Source organism: Piliocolobus tephrosceles, chromosome 10 (assembly GCF_002776525.5).
Source record: "Piliocolobus tephrosceles isolate RC106 chromosome 10, ASM277652v3, whole genome shotgun sequence".
Lineage (NCBI taxonomy): Eukaryota > Metazoa > Chordata > Mammalia > Primates > Cercopithecidae > Piliocolobus > Piliocolobus tephrosceles.
In genome coordinates, this window is record NC_045443.1 from 91,838,986 (window position 1) to 91,853,934 (window position 14,949).

The following is a 14,949-nucleotide window of genomic DNA, read 5'->3' on the forward strand; positions in this document are numbered from 1 at the left end:
TCTTAAGGGCAGCCAGAGAGAAAGGTCGGGTTACCCACAAAGGGAAGCCCATCAGACTAACAGCAGATCTCTAGGCAGAAACTCTACAAGCCAGAAGAGAGTGGGGGCCAATATTCAACATTCTTAAAGAAAAGAATTTTAAACACAGAATTTCATATCCAGCCAAACTAAGTTTCATAAGTGAAGGAGAAATAAAATCCTTTACAGATAAGCAAATGCTTAGAGATTTTCTCACCACCAGGCCTGCCTTACAAGAGACCCTGAAGGAAGCCCTAAACGTGGAAAGGAAGAACCGGTACCAGCCATTGCAAAAACATGCCAAAATGTAAAGACCATCGAGGCTAGGAAGAAACTGCATCAACTAACGAGCAAAATAACCAGTTAATATCATAATGGCAGGATCAAGTTCACACATAACAATATTAACCTTAAATGTAAATGGACTAAATGCTCCAATTAAAAGACACAGACTGGCAAACTGGATAAAGAGTCAAGACCCATCAGTCTGCTGTATTCAGGAGACCCATCTCACATTCAGAGACATACATAGGGATGTATGTCTAAATAAAATAAAGGGATGGAGGAAGATCAAATAAAGGGATGGAGGAAGATCTACCAAGCAAATGGAGAACAAAAAAAGCAGGGGTTGCAATCCTAGTCTCTGATAAAACAGACGTTAAACCATCAAAGATCAAAAGAGACAAAGAAGGCCATTACATAATGGTAAAGGGATCAATTCAACAGGAAGAGCTAACTATCCTAAATATATATGCACCCAATACAGGAGCACCCCGATTCATAAAGCAAGTCCTTAGAGACTTACAAAGAGACTTAGACTCCCATACAATAATAATGGGAGACTTCAACACTCCACTGTCAACATTAGACAGATCAACGAGACAGAAAGTTAACAAGGATATCCAGGAATGAACTCATCTCTGCATCAAGTGGACCTAACAGACATCTATAGAACTCTCCACCCCAAATCAACAGAATATACATTCTTCTCAGCACCACATCACACTTATTCCAAAAATGACCACATAATTGGAAGTAAAGCACTCCTCAGGAAATGTAAAAGAACAGAAATTATAACAAACTGTCTCTCAGACCACAGTGCAATCAAACTAGAACTCAGGACTAAGAAACTCAATCAAAACCACTCAACTACATGGAAACTGAACAACCTGCTCCTGAATGACTACTGGGTACATAACAAAATGAAGGCAGAAATAAAGATGTTCTTTGAAACCAATGAGAACAAAGATACAGCATACCAGAATCTCTGGGACACATTTAAAGCAGTGTGTAGAGGGAAATTTATAGCACTAAATGCCCACAAGAGAAAGCAGGAAAGATCTAAAATTGACACTCTAACATCACAATTAAAAGAACTAGAGTGGCAAGAGCAAACACATTCAAAAGCTAGCAGAAGGCAAGAAATAACTAAGATCAGAGCAGAACTGAAGGAGATAGAGACACAAAAAACCCTCCAAAAAAATCAATGAATCCAGGAGTTGTTTTTTTGAAAAGATCAACAAAATTGACAGACCGCTAGCAAGACTAATAAAGAAGAAAAGAGAGAGGAATCAAATAGACGCAATAAAAAATGATAAAGGGGATATCACCATGGACCCCACAGAAATACAAACCACCATCAGAGAATACTATAAACACCTCTACGCAAATCAACTAGAAAATCTAGAAGAAATGGATAATTTCCTGGACACTTACACTCTTCCAAGACTAAACCAGGAAGAAGTTGAATCCCTGAATAGACCAATAGCAGCCTCTGAAATTGAGGCAATAATTAATAGCCCACCAACCAAAAAAAGTCCAGGACCAGATGGATTCACAGCTGAATTCTACCAGAGGTACAAAGAGGAGCTGGTACCATTCCTTCTGAAACTATTCCAATCAACAGAAAAAGAGGGAATCTTCCCTAACTCATATTATGAGGCCAACATCATCCTGATACCAAAGCCTGGCAGAGACACAATAAAAAAAGAGAATTTTAGACCAATATCCCTGATGAACATCGATGCAAAAATCTTCAATAAAATACTGGCAAATCGGATTCAGCAGCACATCAAAAAGCTTATCCACCATGATCAAGTGGGCTTCATCCCTGGGATGCAAGGCTGGTTCAACATTCGCAAATCAATCAACGTAATCCAGCATATAAACAGAACCAAAGACAAGAACCACATGATTATCTCAATAGATGCAGAAAAGGCTTTTGACAATATTCAACAGCCCTTCATGCTAAAGACGCTCAATAAATTCGGTATTGATGGAACGTACCTCAAAATAATAAGAGCTATTTATGACAAACCCACAGCTAATATCATACTGAATGGGCAAAAACTGGAAAAATTCCCTTTGAAAACTGGCACAAGACAGGGATGCCCTCTCTCACCACTCCTATTCAACATAGTGTTGGAAGTTCTGGCTAGGGCAATCAGGCAAGAGAAAGAAATAAAGGGTATCCAGTTAGGAAAAGAAGAAGTCAAATTGTCCCTGTTTGCAGATGACATGATTGTATATTTAGAAAACCCCATTGTCTCAGCCCAAAACCTCCTTAAGCTGATAAGCAACTTCAGCAAAGTCTCAGGATACAAAATTAATGTGCAAAAATCACAAGCATTCTTATACACCAGTAACAGACAAACAGAGAGCCAAATCATGAATGAACTTCCATTCACAATTGCTTCAAAGAGAATAAAATACCTAGGAATCCAACTTACAAGGGATGTAAAGGACCTCTTCAAGGAGAACTACAAACCACTGCTCAGTGAAATCAAAGAGGACACAAACAAATGGAAGAACATACCATGCTCATGGATAGGAAGAATCAATATCATGAAAATGGCCATACTGCCCAAGGTTATTTATAGATTCAATGCCATCCACATCAAGCTACCAATGAGTTTCTTCACAGAATTGGAAAAAACTGCTTTAAAGTTCATATGGAACCAAAAAAGAGCCCGCATTGCCAAGACAATCCTAAGTCAAAAGGACAAAGCTGGAGGCGTCACGCTACCTGACTTCAAACTATACTACAAGGCTACAGTAACCAAAACAGCATGGTACTGGTACCAAAACAGAGATATAGACCAATGGAACAGAACAGAGTCCTCAGAAATAACACCACACATCTACAGCCATCTGATCTTTGACAAACCTGATAGAAACAAGAAATGGGGAAAGGATTCCCTATTTAATAAATGGTGCTGGGAAAATTGGCTAGCCATAAGTAGAAAGCTGAAACTGGATCCTTTCCTTACTCCTCATATGAAGATTAATTCAAGATGGATTAGAGACTTAAATGTTAGACCTAATACCATAAAAACCCTAGAAGAAAACCTAGGTAGTATCATTCAGGACATAGGCATGGGCAAGGACTTCATGTCTAAAACACCAAAAGCAATGGCAGCAAAAGCCAAAATTGACAATTGGGATCTAATTAAACTAAAGAGCTTCTGCACAGCAAAAGAAACTACCATCAGAGTGAACAGGCAACCTACAGAATGGGAGAAAATTTTTGCAATCTACTCATCTGACAAAGGGCTAATATCCAGAATCTACAAAGAACTCAAACAAATTTACAAGAAAAAAACAAACAACCCCATCAAAAAGTGGGCAAAGGATATGAACAGACATTTCTCAAAAGAAGACATTCATACAGCCAACAGACACATGAAAAAATGCTCATCATCACTGGCCATCAGAGAAATGCAAATCAAAACCACAATGAGATACCATCTCACACCAGTTAGAATGGCAATCATTAAAAAGTCAGGGAACAACAGATGCTGGAGAGGATGTGGAGAAATAGGAACACTTTTACACTGTTGGTGGGATTGTAAACTAGTTCACCCATTATGGAAAACAGTATGGCAATTCCTCAAGGATCTAGAACTAGATGTACCATATGACCCAGCCATCCCACTACTGGGTATATACCCAAAGGATTATAAATCATGCTGCTATAAAGACACATGCACACGTATGTTTATTGCGGCACTATTCACAATAGCAAAGACTTGGAATCAATCCAAATGTCCATCTGTGACAGACTGGATTAAGAAAATGTGGCACATATACACCATGGAATACTATGCAGCCATAAAAAAGGATGAGTTTACATCCTTTGTAGGGACATGGATGCAGCTGGAAACCATCATTCTTAGCAAACTATCACAAGAACAGAAAACCAAACACCGCATGTTCTCACTCATAGGTGGGAACTGAACAATGAGACCACTTGGACTTGGGAAGGGGAACATCACACACTGGGGCCTATCATGGGGAGGGGGGAGGGGGGAGGGATTGCATTGGGAGTTACACATGATATAAATGATGAATTGATGGGTGCTGATGAGTTGATGGGTGCAGCACACTAACATGGCACAAATATACATATGTAACAAACCTGCACGTTATGCACATGTACCCTAGAACTTAAAGTATAATAAAAAATAAAAAATAAATAAAATAAATAAATAAATAAATAAATCTTAAAAAAAAAAAGATGTTTATCAAGACAATGCATGCACCACTGAACACAGACCCTTATCAGTAATTCTGCTTTTGCCCATTGCCTTGTGATCTTTGTTCTCCTTTTTGCCCTTTGAAGCATGTGATCTTTGTGACCTACTCCCTGTTCTTACACCCCCTCCCCTTTTGAAATCCTTAATAAAATTTGCTGGCTTTGAGGCTCCGGTGGGCATTACATTCCTACCGATATGTGATGTCACCCCCAGAGGCCCAGCTGTAAAATTCCTCTCTTTGTACTCTTTCTCTTTATTTCTCAGCCGGCTGACACTTAAGGAAAATAGAAAGAACCTACATTGAAATATTGGGGGTGAGTTCCCCCAATAAATTCACTTATCCTGTGCCTCAGTTTCATTTAAAATGAAGAAAATAAGGGCTGGGCACAATAGCCTATGCCTCTAATTCCAGCACTTTGAGAGGCTGAGGCAGGAGGATTGCTTGAGGCCAGTAGTCCGAGATCAGCCTGGGCAACATAGCAAGGCCCTATCTCTACAAGAGTTTTTATATTTTTTGTTTGTTTGTTTGTTTTATTAGCCAGATGAGGTAGTACATGTCTCTGGTCCTAGCTACTTGGGGACCTGAGGCAGGAAGATCATTTGAGCTTAAGTTATAGTGAGCTATTATTGTGTCACTGCATTCCAGCCTGGGCCACAGAGTAAGACCTTCTCTTGATCAATCAATCAAATAAGACAGTCCTGCCTCATCTCACTGACTATTGTAATAGAAGTGAGATAATATATGAATAAAGCACTTAAAGCCTTAAAGTTATGAAGAGTTTTTTTAATGCAAAAAACTATTATAAATATTTATAGTGTTCTGGTACTACACTGTCAATAGACACAAATGATCCAAGGTTCATATAGCTTCTTACAGATGAAACACTCATAGCAGTTTGCTCACTAATAAGAATAAAACAGTCTGATCCAAGTAGAACAGTTTTAGTTTTTATTAAATGCCCAGAACACTGTAAATATTTAGTAAGTGGTAAAGGAAGGTAAGTATATTTTAACTCTTAATTCCAAATAAAGACAATGCAATAAATTTAAAATGTAGATATGTTTGTAAAGAGAATATTTCACAAAACTATAGATACCAACCTATTTTTTATGAATATGGCAGGATAAAACTAGTATTTCTCTCTTTCCATTTGAAAAATATTCCAAAAGCAACACAAGGAATGAAAAACAGTAACCCCATTTTGGGCAAAACTAGGAGACAAACCACAAAATGAGTAGAAAGGCTGCCAAAAGCAATGGAGATGAAGTAGGAATATATGCTGTAGGCAGCACAGAGAGAACACTCCAGTTGCAAATGGCAGAAAAAACAAAGTGTACTTCTTGAAGTTGATGGGTACACTTTAAGGTATAAACCCCTTGTTTATATCAAAGTGCACAGGTTGACAGCTAGAGCTTTCCTATATGTGGTTTGGTTCCAAGAAGCAGAAAGAACAATGCTAAGTAAGGAATCACACTAACTATATTTGCAGCGAGAAGTCCATCTCTGTGGCTATATGAGACAAAAGACTTTGTATAATGAAATTCCCCAAAGTTGTCTATCTCCATTGGCTCAGACAAAATAAAAGATAAATAGAATTTTAAAAATCTACAGTCAAAACAGAACTTTCACAAGAAAACTGTTGATACGGAGCTGATGAAAATCATGATGAATACTCCACCACTAATTAATGAAATCATGCAATCAACTCTAATTTGAAATTTTTAAAAATATATAATTATAAAATTGTGTTGACTAGAACAATAATGAAGAAACTCATATAATCAATCACTTACTTCTGATTCATATTTTATTTTTCCTTCGTCTAAAATACGTGCATACTCTTCCTTCTGGTGTTCAAATTCTGACTTTAGAAATGTATGTTCATAGCGAAGCTTATTATATAAAGCTCTATACTTTTCCACCTCCTAAATTAAAGGGAGAATGCAATTTATCATAGATTTATAAACAAAATTTGTACTCACTCCAATAATCACTTTTATAAATATAATTTTAAATTACATTATAATGACAGCCACTCTAAAAGTAAAAAACAAATTTAACAGAAATACAAATGAATTTGGAAAAGTCCTCATAACAAGTATCCTACATATAGAATTAGTACATTCCTCAAAAGATACCCAAAAAGTAAATTACCATTCAATTAATCTTATTTCTTCACTGATTCTCATTATAATAAAAGTGTATAGTATGAGGAAAGTGTTAATCTCTGGACTAAACAACATGTAAGAATGCAGCACACCTTTTCAAAACATAGATTTTTTAAATGTATAATTTAGTATAAGTAAAACAAATTCAAAAGAGATAAAAGGTTATTGTAATATTTAGTACAGCATCTTAACCTCTAATTAAATATGACAATGATAGTTCAACTCAACACACCAACCTGAAGAATACATGCAGCATCATCTCTACTGATTGACCAGGAACACATGCAATTCCCTGGAGTGCTCTCATCCTGCTTCCTAACACTACTCTATGAAAGCTGCTGGCATTCTGAATACCCAACGAGAAACTCAGGCAACAGAGCAGAAAGATACAGGAGATGCTAACAGGAAATTCGATAACTAGGAAAGCATGTCTCCTAAAACACCCAGCTCACCAAAAATCTTTAGTTCAAAGATTTCTAAGCCAGTTTATAAACCAAGAAAATGGATTTCATGATTTTACTACAGATACACTTCTCTTTGATTTAAAAAAAAAAAAAAAAAAAAAAGCTTGTATTGAATTTGATCACTTATCTTGGGTCAAATTTTGTTTATTTACAAAAATTAAATCTACTCCCCAACCATAATGGCTTGCCACTAGGTGTGTATTAGAAAGATCATATTATCAAACCAGTAAGCCATTATAAAAGACGATTCTACACTGTTTTGGGTAATGACCACATCACTAGACTACAGCTCTCCAAAGGGGCCCATTTTGAAGGAGACAATAATCATTTGTATGTATAAGGCCAGCTATATTTGTCAAATAAGGTAACATATATAAAATGTCTAGCTAGTATCTAATATACTTATTACCTGCAGTCTTATCCTGTCCCCTTTATTAAGCGTTTAATCATACTACACCAACACTTAACCAAAGGAGACCCGTCTCAACCTGAAGTAAAACTGTAACAGATTTTTACTTTTATGAAGTGGCATGAAACTCATTCTCTCTTTCAACAAATATTAATTGAGCACCTACTGTATACCAAAATCTGTTCTAGGAACTTGGAATATAACAATGAACAAAACAGGTAAAGGTTCCTCCTCTCATGCAACTTCCATTCTAGAGGTGGTAAAACAGAAAATAAACACAATAAATAAGTAAAGTATATAGCACAGTAGAAGGTATGTATACCAGAAAAAAAAAAAATGAAAAACAGAGCAAGGTAAGGAGGTCTAAAGGTCTAAGCAGGAATGGGAAAGGCAGGTTACAATATTAAATAGGTAGATGGGAGCAGTCAAAGTAGGCCCCACTGAGAAAGTGACATTTTAGCAAAGACTTACAAGAGATGAAGTTAGCCACGACGTATCTGGAGGGAGAGTATTCAAGGCAGAAGAGATGTGCCAATTCGGCTGGGCATGGTGGCTCACGCCTATAATCCCAACACTTTGAGAGGCCAAGGCTGGTGAATCACTTGAGATCAGGAGTTCAAAACTAGCCTGGCCAATATGGTGAAACTCCGTTTCTACTAAAAATACAAAAATTAGCCAGGCACGGTGGCACGTGGCTGTAATCCCAGCTATTTGGGAGGCTGAAGCAAGAGAATCGCTCAAACCTGAGAGGCGGAGGTTGAAGTGAGTCGAGATCACGCCACTGCACTCCAGGCTGGACAACAGAGCCAGACTCTGTCTCAAAAAAATTTTTTTTAATTAAAACTAAAAATAAAAATAAAGAAATGCACCAATTCTGGAGTGCCAAAGAAACATCAGTAGGCCAATGTGGAAAAGGGAAAGGAGATAAGAGAGGTAATGGGAGTCCAACCCTGTGAAGCCTTAGAGGCCACTGTAATGACTGAGTAAAAGGGGGAACTACTGCAGGGTTTTGGAGTAGGGGAATGACGCTTTTCATCGAGACTTTTATGCCATGAGGATAAATGCACAGTAAACAACGTAAGTTACTTACTTCATCTAGATTCCGAAAACGTTCTCTCATTGGAGTTTCTAATTCTTGCTGTATTTGGGCTCTTAGCAATTCCAATTTTTGTGGAGTTAATATCTAATATGTAGAGAAATGCAAACAATATAAAATCACATTCAAATCAAGAATTCTCCATATTTCAAAGCCTCTCTCCTAATTATGAAAATGGAATTCATGAAAGTTTTCACAATATAGTTATTTTTATAGTCATCACTATACAAATAGAATCATCATTTGAAATAATACTTTAAGAATCTCAATTGCAGGCTCTTGGAGATGTCAAAAATTCCATTAACATGAAGTAAAGACAGTTACTGATTATTATTGCTATTGTTAGGAATAACTATGTTGGCAACTAAGACTATCATGTTGTATACAATGGCTAATAATCTAGTTATTTTCCAAAGCAGGCAAAATAAAGGTGTAACGATTTGTTATACCAAAGAGAACCTTTCAGACTTATTTTCAATTAGTAAAGGCTCATTTGTACTCTCACACTGTACCTAATTTAGGTTTCTCCTTGTCACACTCTTTTATAGAACTCATATTTTAATAAGCAATTAAATATTTATGTAAGCCTCATATGGGAAGACACAGTCTTTATTCATCATTGTATTCCCAATACCTCCCACGAATGTCTGGCACATAGGAACCACTCAACTACTACTTCATGAATGAATGAGGAACAAATACCAGCTGTAAAAAAAAAAAAAAAAAAAGCCTACAGTTTGTATTTATATTAATTTCTACAAAAATGATAATGTTCAGTTTCTTTTTTTATGAACAGTCCAAATACTATGTTCAAAATATTACATTCTATTGAATGGAGAGTATACTATATATAAAGCATTGTACAATGCACTGTAACCTACATACTATCCTGTTCTAAGCACCTTATATGCATTCATTGATTTAATTCCTACAACAATCCCACAGTATAGCTACACTGAGGCATACAAGGTATCTAAATAACTTTATAAAGATCACAAAAACTCACGTAAAGTACATATCTCCCCAAAAAAACTCCAAACTCTGGTGTTAAAAATAACTCATACACACAAATAACTATAAAAGTAGGCAATACAGCCTTACCAGACAGATAAAAAAGAGAAAACACATTTAGGATAGAAGGCATGATGCATCAAAGGAATGGGAAAACTAAAGCTTATACAAAACCCTTATATAGAAAGCTTACAGAACCCAAACTCAAGCCAGGTAACATTTTAATTTGCCTGGGTGTCAGAGACTGTATGGCAGAAAAGTGATTCTCAAAGGTGAGTTAAAGCCATTTGGAATGTGACCACATTAAGTACTACAGAAAATTTAAAATTGTGGGTCCCTATATTCACACTGGTAGAAATCTCTGAACACTGTAACATTTCCAAATGCCACCTTGGAGGGCTGTACCCTGGCTGGAAACAAAAGGAAAAGAGGTTGCAGCCAAAGAGTGAAAGGTTCCTGAATACCAGGTTTAGACTCTTATTATTTATTCGGTATTCAATAGTATTTACTTAAAAATTTTATTTAAAATGAATATATATAATTACATAAATAATTCAAACAAAAGCTTAAAAGGTCTTCTCACTGCAGTAATCCAATTTTCTTCTATTGAAGCAATCATTGTTAATAACTTCTTATGTACCCTTCCTAAAACAATCTACAGATACGCAAGCATACGTATCACTTTTGATTTCTATACAAAAAGGATATTGTACATATATTTTTCTGTTACTTATTTATTGAAGGTTTTTAAGCTTAAGAGTGACACTACCATATCCATATTTTACAAAGAAGCAAAATGAATCAAAAGCTTTAGTGGGAGAGTAGCTGTAGCTGTGGGAAGAGGAGGCAGTAAATGGAGCCAAAGAAACCAGATAGAAAGCTCATGTCATAATCTGGTTTACGGTATCAAGTATCAAGTCTGGGTGACAACATCAAGAATCCAAACTAAGATGAGGTAGCAATTAAAAGGAAGAGATTAATAGGTAAAGCTTACATGGCTCCTGTTTCAAATGATCTAACTTCAAAACTAAGCAAGCAAAACCATGGGAAAACTAAGAAAACCTGAACAAAGATGGGATATTAAAAGGTATTAATGAATAAGTATTTTAAATATGGTAAAGGTATTGTGGTTATGCTTTAAAGAGAGACTGCACTGGTTTGTTCTAGAGATACATACTCAATTATTTGTTGAAATAATATGATTTGATTCAAAATAATCCAGAGACATTGAGGGAAAAAGTGGGAGTGGGTGGAACAAAGTAGTAGATAAAACAAGCCTGGCTCAGAGAGAATTATTATTAATGCTAGATGATGGGTACATGGGAATGCAGTACATGATTGAGATTTCCAAAACTGAAAGTTAACTGAAAGTAAAAAGCCTTTCAGCCAAGATAGAGTAAGAGCCCAGATTCACTCTCTTGCCTGAAACAAACAAAAGAACAGACAAAAATTAAACAGTTTGCAAGACACTAGACATAAGAAAGCAAAAGGCAGATCCCTGAGAGGCACAAAACATAGAAGATGAGCTTTGAGAGTTTTCAGGACCTGGCACAGGAAAGGATACCCCTGCAGTTATGATGGACTCCCTGAGTTGAGGAGATGAAACTGAGCATCTAGGGACACTGGGGTAGTTAGAGTCCTAAGACAGGGTAGCAGAGAAAAGAGGGCACAGAAAGATAACTATGAAGACCTACAAAAAGTTTTGACTCATTCAGTAGAGTACTGATTAGCACATGTGTGCAAGGAAACTACCTAAGGCTAGGCAAAGAAACACCTGAAAGGAGTAGAAAGATGAATACACAGAGCTCATAGAGACCTAAGAAGAGTTTCTGTTCCCCCAAATCAGATTAAAATCCTTCATTTCATAAAGAAATTGTTATAGTACTCAGAAGAATAGTACTTGCATCAGTGGTGGGAAATAATTAGCACTACACTAAATACTACTCTGGCTCCCACTTAAAAACTTAAAAGCAAGACCCAGAAAGATAAAACTGTTTCCAAATAATTCAACGGTGTCCCAAAATAAAGTTCAAGAACATGTATCAGAATATAAAAATATTGGGAGGTGGAGATTGCAGGGAGCTGAAATCACTCCATTGCACTCCAGCCTGGGGAACAAGAGTGAAACTCCGTCTCAAAAACAAAACAAAAACAACAAAACAAATCCAGCATTTTAAAAAGAAAGTTCACAATATCTAACATCCAATAAAAATTTACCAGGCATGCAGAGAAGCATAAGAGACAAAGAGAGAGAAAGAGACAGAGTGTGTGTGTGTGTGTGTGTGTGTGTGTGTGTGTGTGTGTGGTGGGAGCAGGGGGGATAAACTTATAACAGGCCCAGAAATGATATAGATATCACTGAAACTTTATTGTACAGTTATTGTAACTGAATTCCGTATGTTCAAAGAACTAGAGAAAAGACTGAACATGTTAGATAGAGATAAGGAAGATATAAAAAGACCAAGGTCAGACAAGGTGGCTCACGCCTGTAATCCCAGCACTTTGGGAGGCCATGGTGGCAGATCACAAGCTCAGGAGATTGAGACCATCCTGGCTAACACAGTGAAACCCCATCTCTAATAAAAATAAAATATAAAAAAATTAACCAGTCGTGGTGGCGGGCACGTGTAGTCCCAGCTACTTGGGAGGCTGAGGCAGGAGAATGGCGTGAACTCGGGAGGCGGAGCTTGCAGTAAGCGGAGATCACACCACTACACTCCAGCCTGGGCGACACAGAGAGACGCTGTCTCAAAAACAACAACAACAACAACAAAAGACCAAAATTGAACTTTCAGAGATGAAAATTACACTGCATGGAATTAATGGTGGGTTAGATATTGCAGAAGAAAAAAATCAATGAAAATCAATGAATCTGAAAACATGGCAACAGAAACCAACCAAAATGAAGCACAGAGATAAAAAATACTAAAAATAAATTAATAAACAACATCAGCAAGCTATGGGAGAACTTTAAGTGGTCTAATGTTAGAATGTAATTAAGAGTCTCCAAACGAGGTGAAAGAGGAGGCAGAAAATATTTTTAGAAGTAATCTCCAAAAATTTTCAGTTTGATAAAAACTGTAAACTCATAGACCTATGGAATTCAATAAACCCCAAGCACTACAGATATAAAGAAAACTGCAAAGTATGTCAATCAAATTGCTTAAACCCAGCAATAAAGAGAACAGCAGCCAAAAAACCAGACAAGGTGCATTACAAAGAACAAAGATAACCTGTGCTCACTACCCTGTAGAGTGATGCAGCTGCACAATATCCATGCAGCTCCTAATATTATATGTTCAATGACATCACAGATGCCTCTTGGAAACAACAGTGCTTTAAATTCTGTGATGGTGTGCACCTCACCATTGGCCTGTGCAATCTAACAGCATACAACAGTTTAGGGGTCTTCTGATCTGAGGTCTCTGACAAAGGATCTCTAACTTTTTCTTAACTCCTAGGAATCTTATTAAAAACAAATACTCACATAATAAATTCTCTCTTCCTCTGTCTCTCCCCATCTCTCCCTCTCCTATCCTCTGTATCTCCAAAGCACACATAAACCAAAGACACTGACTGAATTAGAGGATTTCTCCCATCCCATTTTAGGAGAAAATATTCTGTCTTAGACTACCTTTTTTTTTTTTTTTTTTTTTTTTTGAGAAAGAAAGAGTCTCGCTCTGTCGCCTAGGCTGGGGTGTAGTGGCACGATCTTGGCTCACTGCAAACTCTGCCTCCAGGTTCAAGCAATTCTCATGCCTCACCCTCCCAAGTAGCTGGGAGGACAGGCATGCGCCACCACACCCAGCTAATATTTGTATTTTTAATGGAGACAGAGTTTTACCATGTTGGCCAGCCTGGTCTCGAACTCCTGACCTCAGGAGATCCACACACCTTGGCCTCCCAAAGATCTGGGATCAGAGCCATGAGCCACTGCACCCAGCAGTGTCTTAGACTTCTAATGGAATATTGCCACTACTTGTCTACAAAGAAACATACGAATGCTTTATCATACAACAGTCTAGGTGTCATTACCTATTTTAAATCTATAAAAACAAATCTTTAACACTGCAGTACTTGCCATTTAATAATCTAAAATAGGCCAATATTTTACAAAGAATACTTTAAGAAGGCAAATACTGCTATGTCAAACATTCTTAATAAATTAATGACTGAAACTGAGTATTATATTTTGATCTGAGCTTCCCAGCAGTCAAAACAAAATGGGAAACTGTATACTAGGCTATAGTTTTCATTAGCACAAAAAGAGCATATTAATCATTGGTAAAGTAATTTTTATTTAGTTTTATTAGAATATATCAAATGATCCCCATATGTAAAAAGGTTTTGCTAACATGGTACATAGCAACACAATAACAACATGTACTGACCACTTACTAGATCAAAGCACCATACTAATACTTTTTTTTTGATGACTTTCTACCATCACAATTCCTTTTCCTGTGATTTTTTTTTCCCCGCTTCAAATTTTCATTTGTTTTTAGCCTGCTCTAAAATTCTGAGTTATTGTTTGATAAATAAGAAACAAAATACTACAATCTCTGGGTCCTTGGTAAAAACTGTATTTCTCGCTGAAGAAACTGTGCTTTTTTATTGGTTTCAGAAAAAATGAGACCTCTTTTTCATTAGCATTTATCAACAGTACAAGTTTCTTTTCATTTTTATAGTTTTTTTTTGGTTAAGAGTCAGGGTCTCACACTGTTGCCCAGGGTAAAGTGTTGCCCAGGGTAAAGTGTTGCCCAGGCTCCAGCTCCCTGAAGCCTCAAACTCCTAGGCTCAAACAAGTCTCCTGTCTCAGCCTCTTTCGTAGCTGGGACTACAGGTGCATGCCACTACGTCAGGCTAATTTATTTAACTTTATTTTTTAGAGACAGAGTCTCACTATGTTACCCAGGCTGGTTTTGAACTTCTAGCCTCAAGTGATCCTCCTGCCTCCCAAAGTGTACCATGCTCAGCCTGAACTAACACTTTCCATGCATTGTCTCATTTCATCCTTACAGTCATCCTATGAGCTAGGCACTACTATCACTCCCATTCACTACTGATGCAGAAATGTTCTTTAAATGAATATCTCTTATATCTTTTTCCTATAAAAGCCAAAGAGATGACATTAAATCTTAGAAAAAGCATTTCTGTAGGTAGACTAGATAATGCATGTATATTTTAAAAATAATCACCTTTCATAAACCTTCATTGAAATATTTCTTGATCTTTGTTGAATTTACT

General features: G+C 36.8%; 1 protein-coding gene across 15 annotated transcripts in view; it reads right to left on the reverse strand.

Moving 5' to 3' along the window:
- The window catches only part of CEP83 (centrosomal protein 83), a 196,575-nt gene that overhangs the window by 131,865 nt on the left and 49,761 nt on the right, over window positions 1-14,949 (reverse strand). For 14 of the 15 annotated variants that reach the window (XR_002734697.2, XM_023226730.2, XM_023226650.2 and 11 more), the window contains 2 exons: window positions 8,686-8,778; window positions 6,348-6,479 (listed from right to left, as the gene is read on the reverse strand). Coding sequence is in view for 14 of the 15 variants with exons in the window: in XM_023226730.2 (XP_023082498.1) it covers window positions 6,348-6,479; window positions 8,686-8,778 (225 nt within the window). In the remaining variant the exon portion in view is untranslated. The remainder of the gene's footprint in view (window positions 1-6,347; window positions 6,480-8,685; window positions 8,779-14,949) is intronic. The other variant, XM_023226881.1, reaches the window with a different exon arrangement.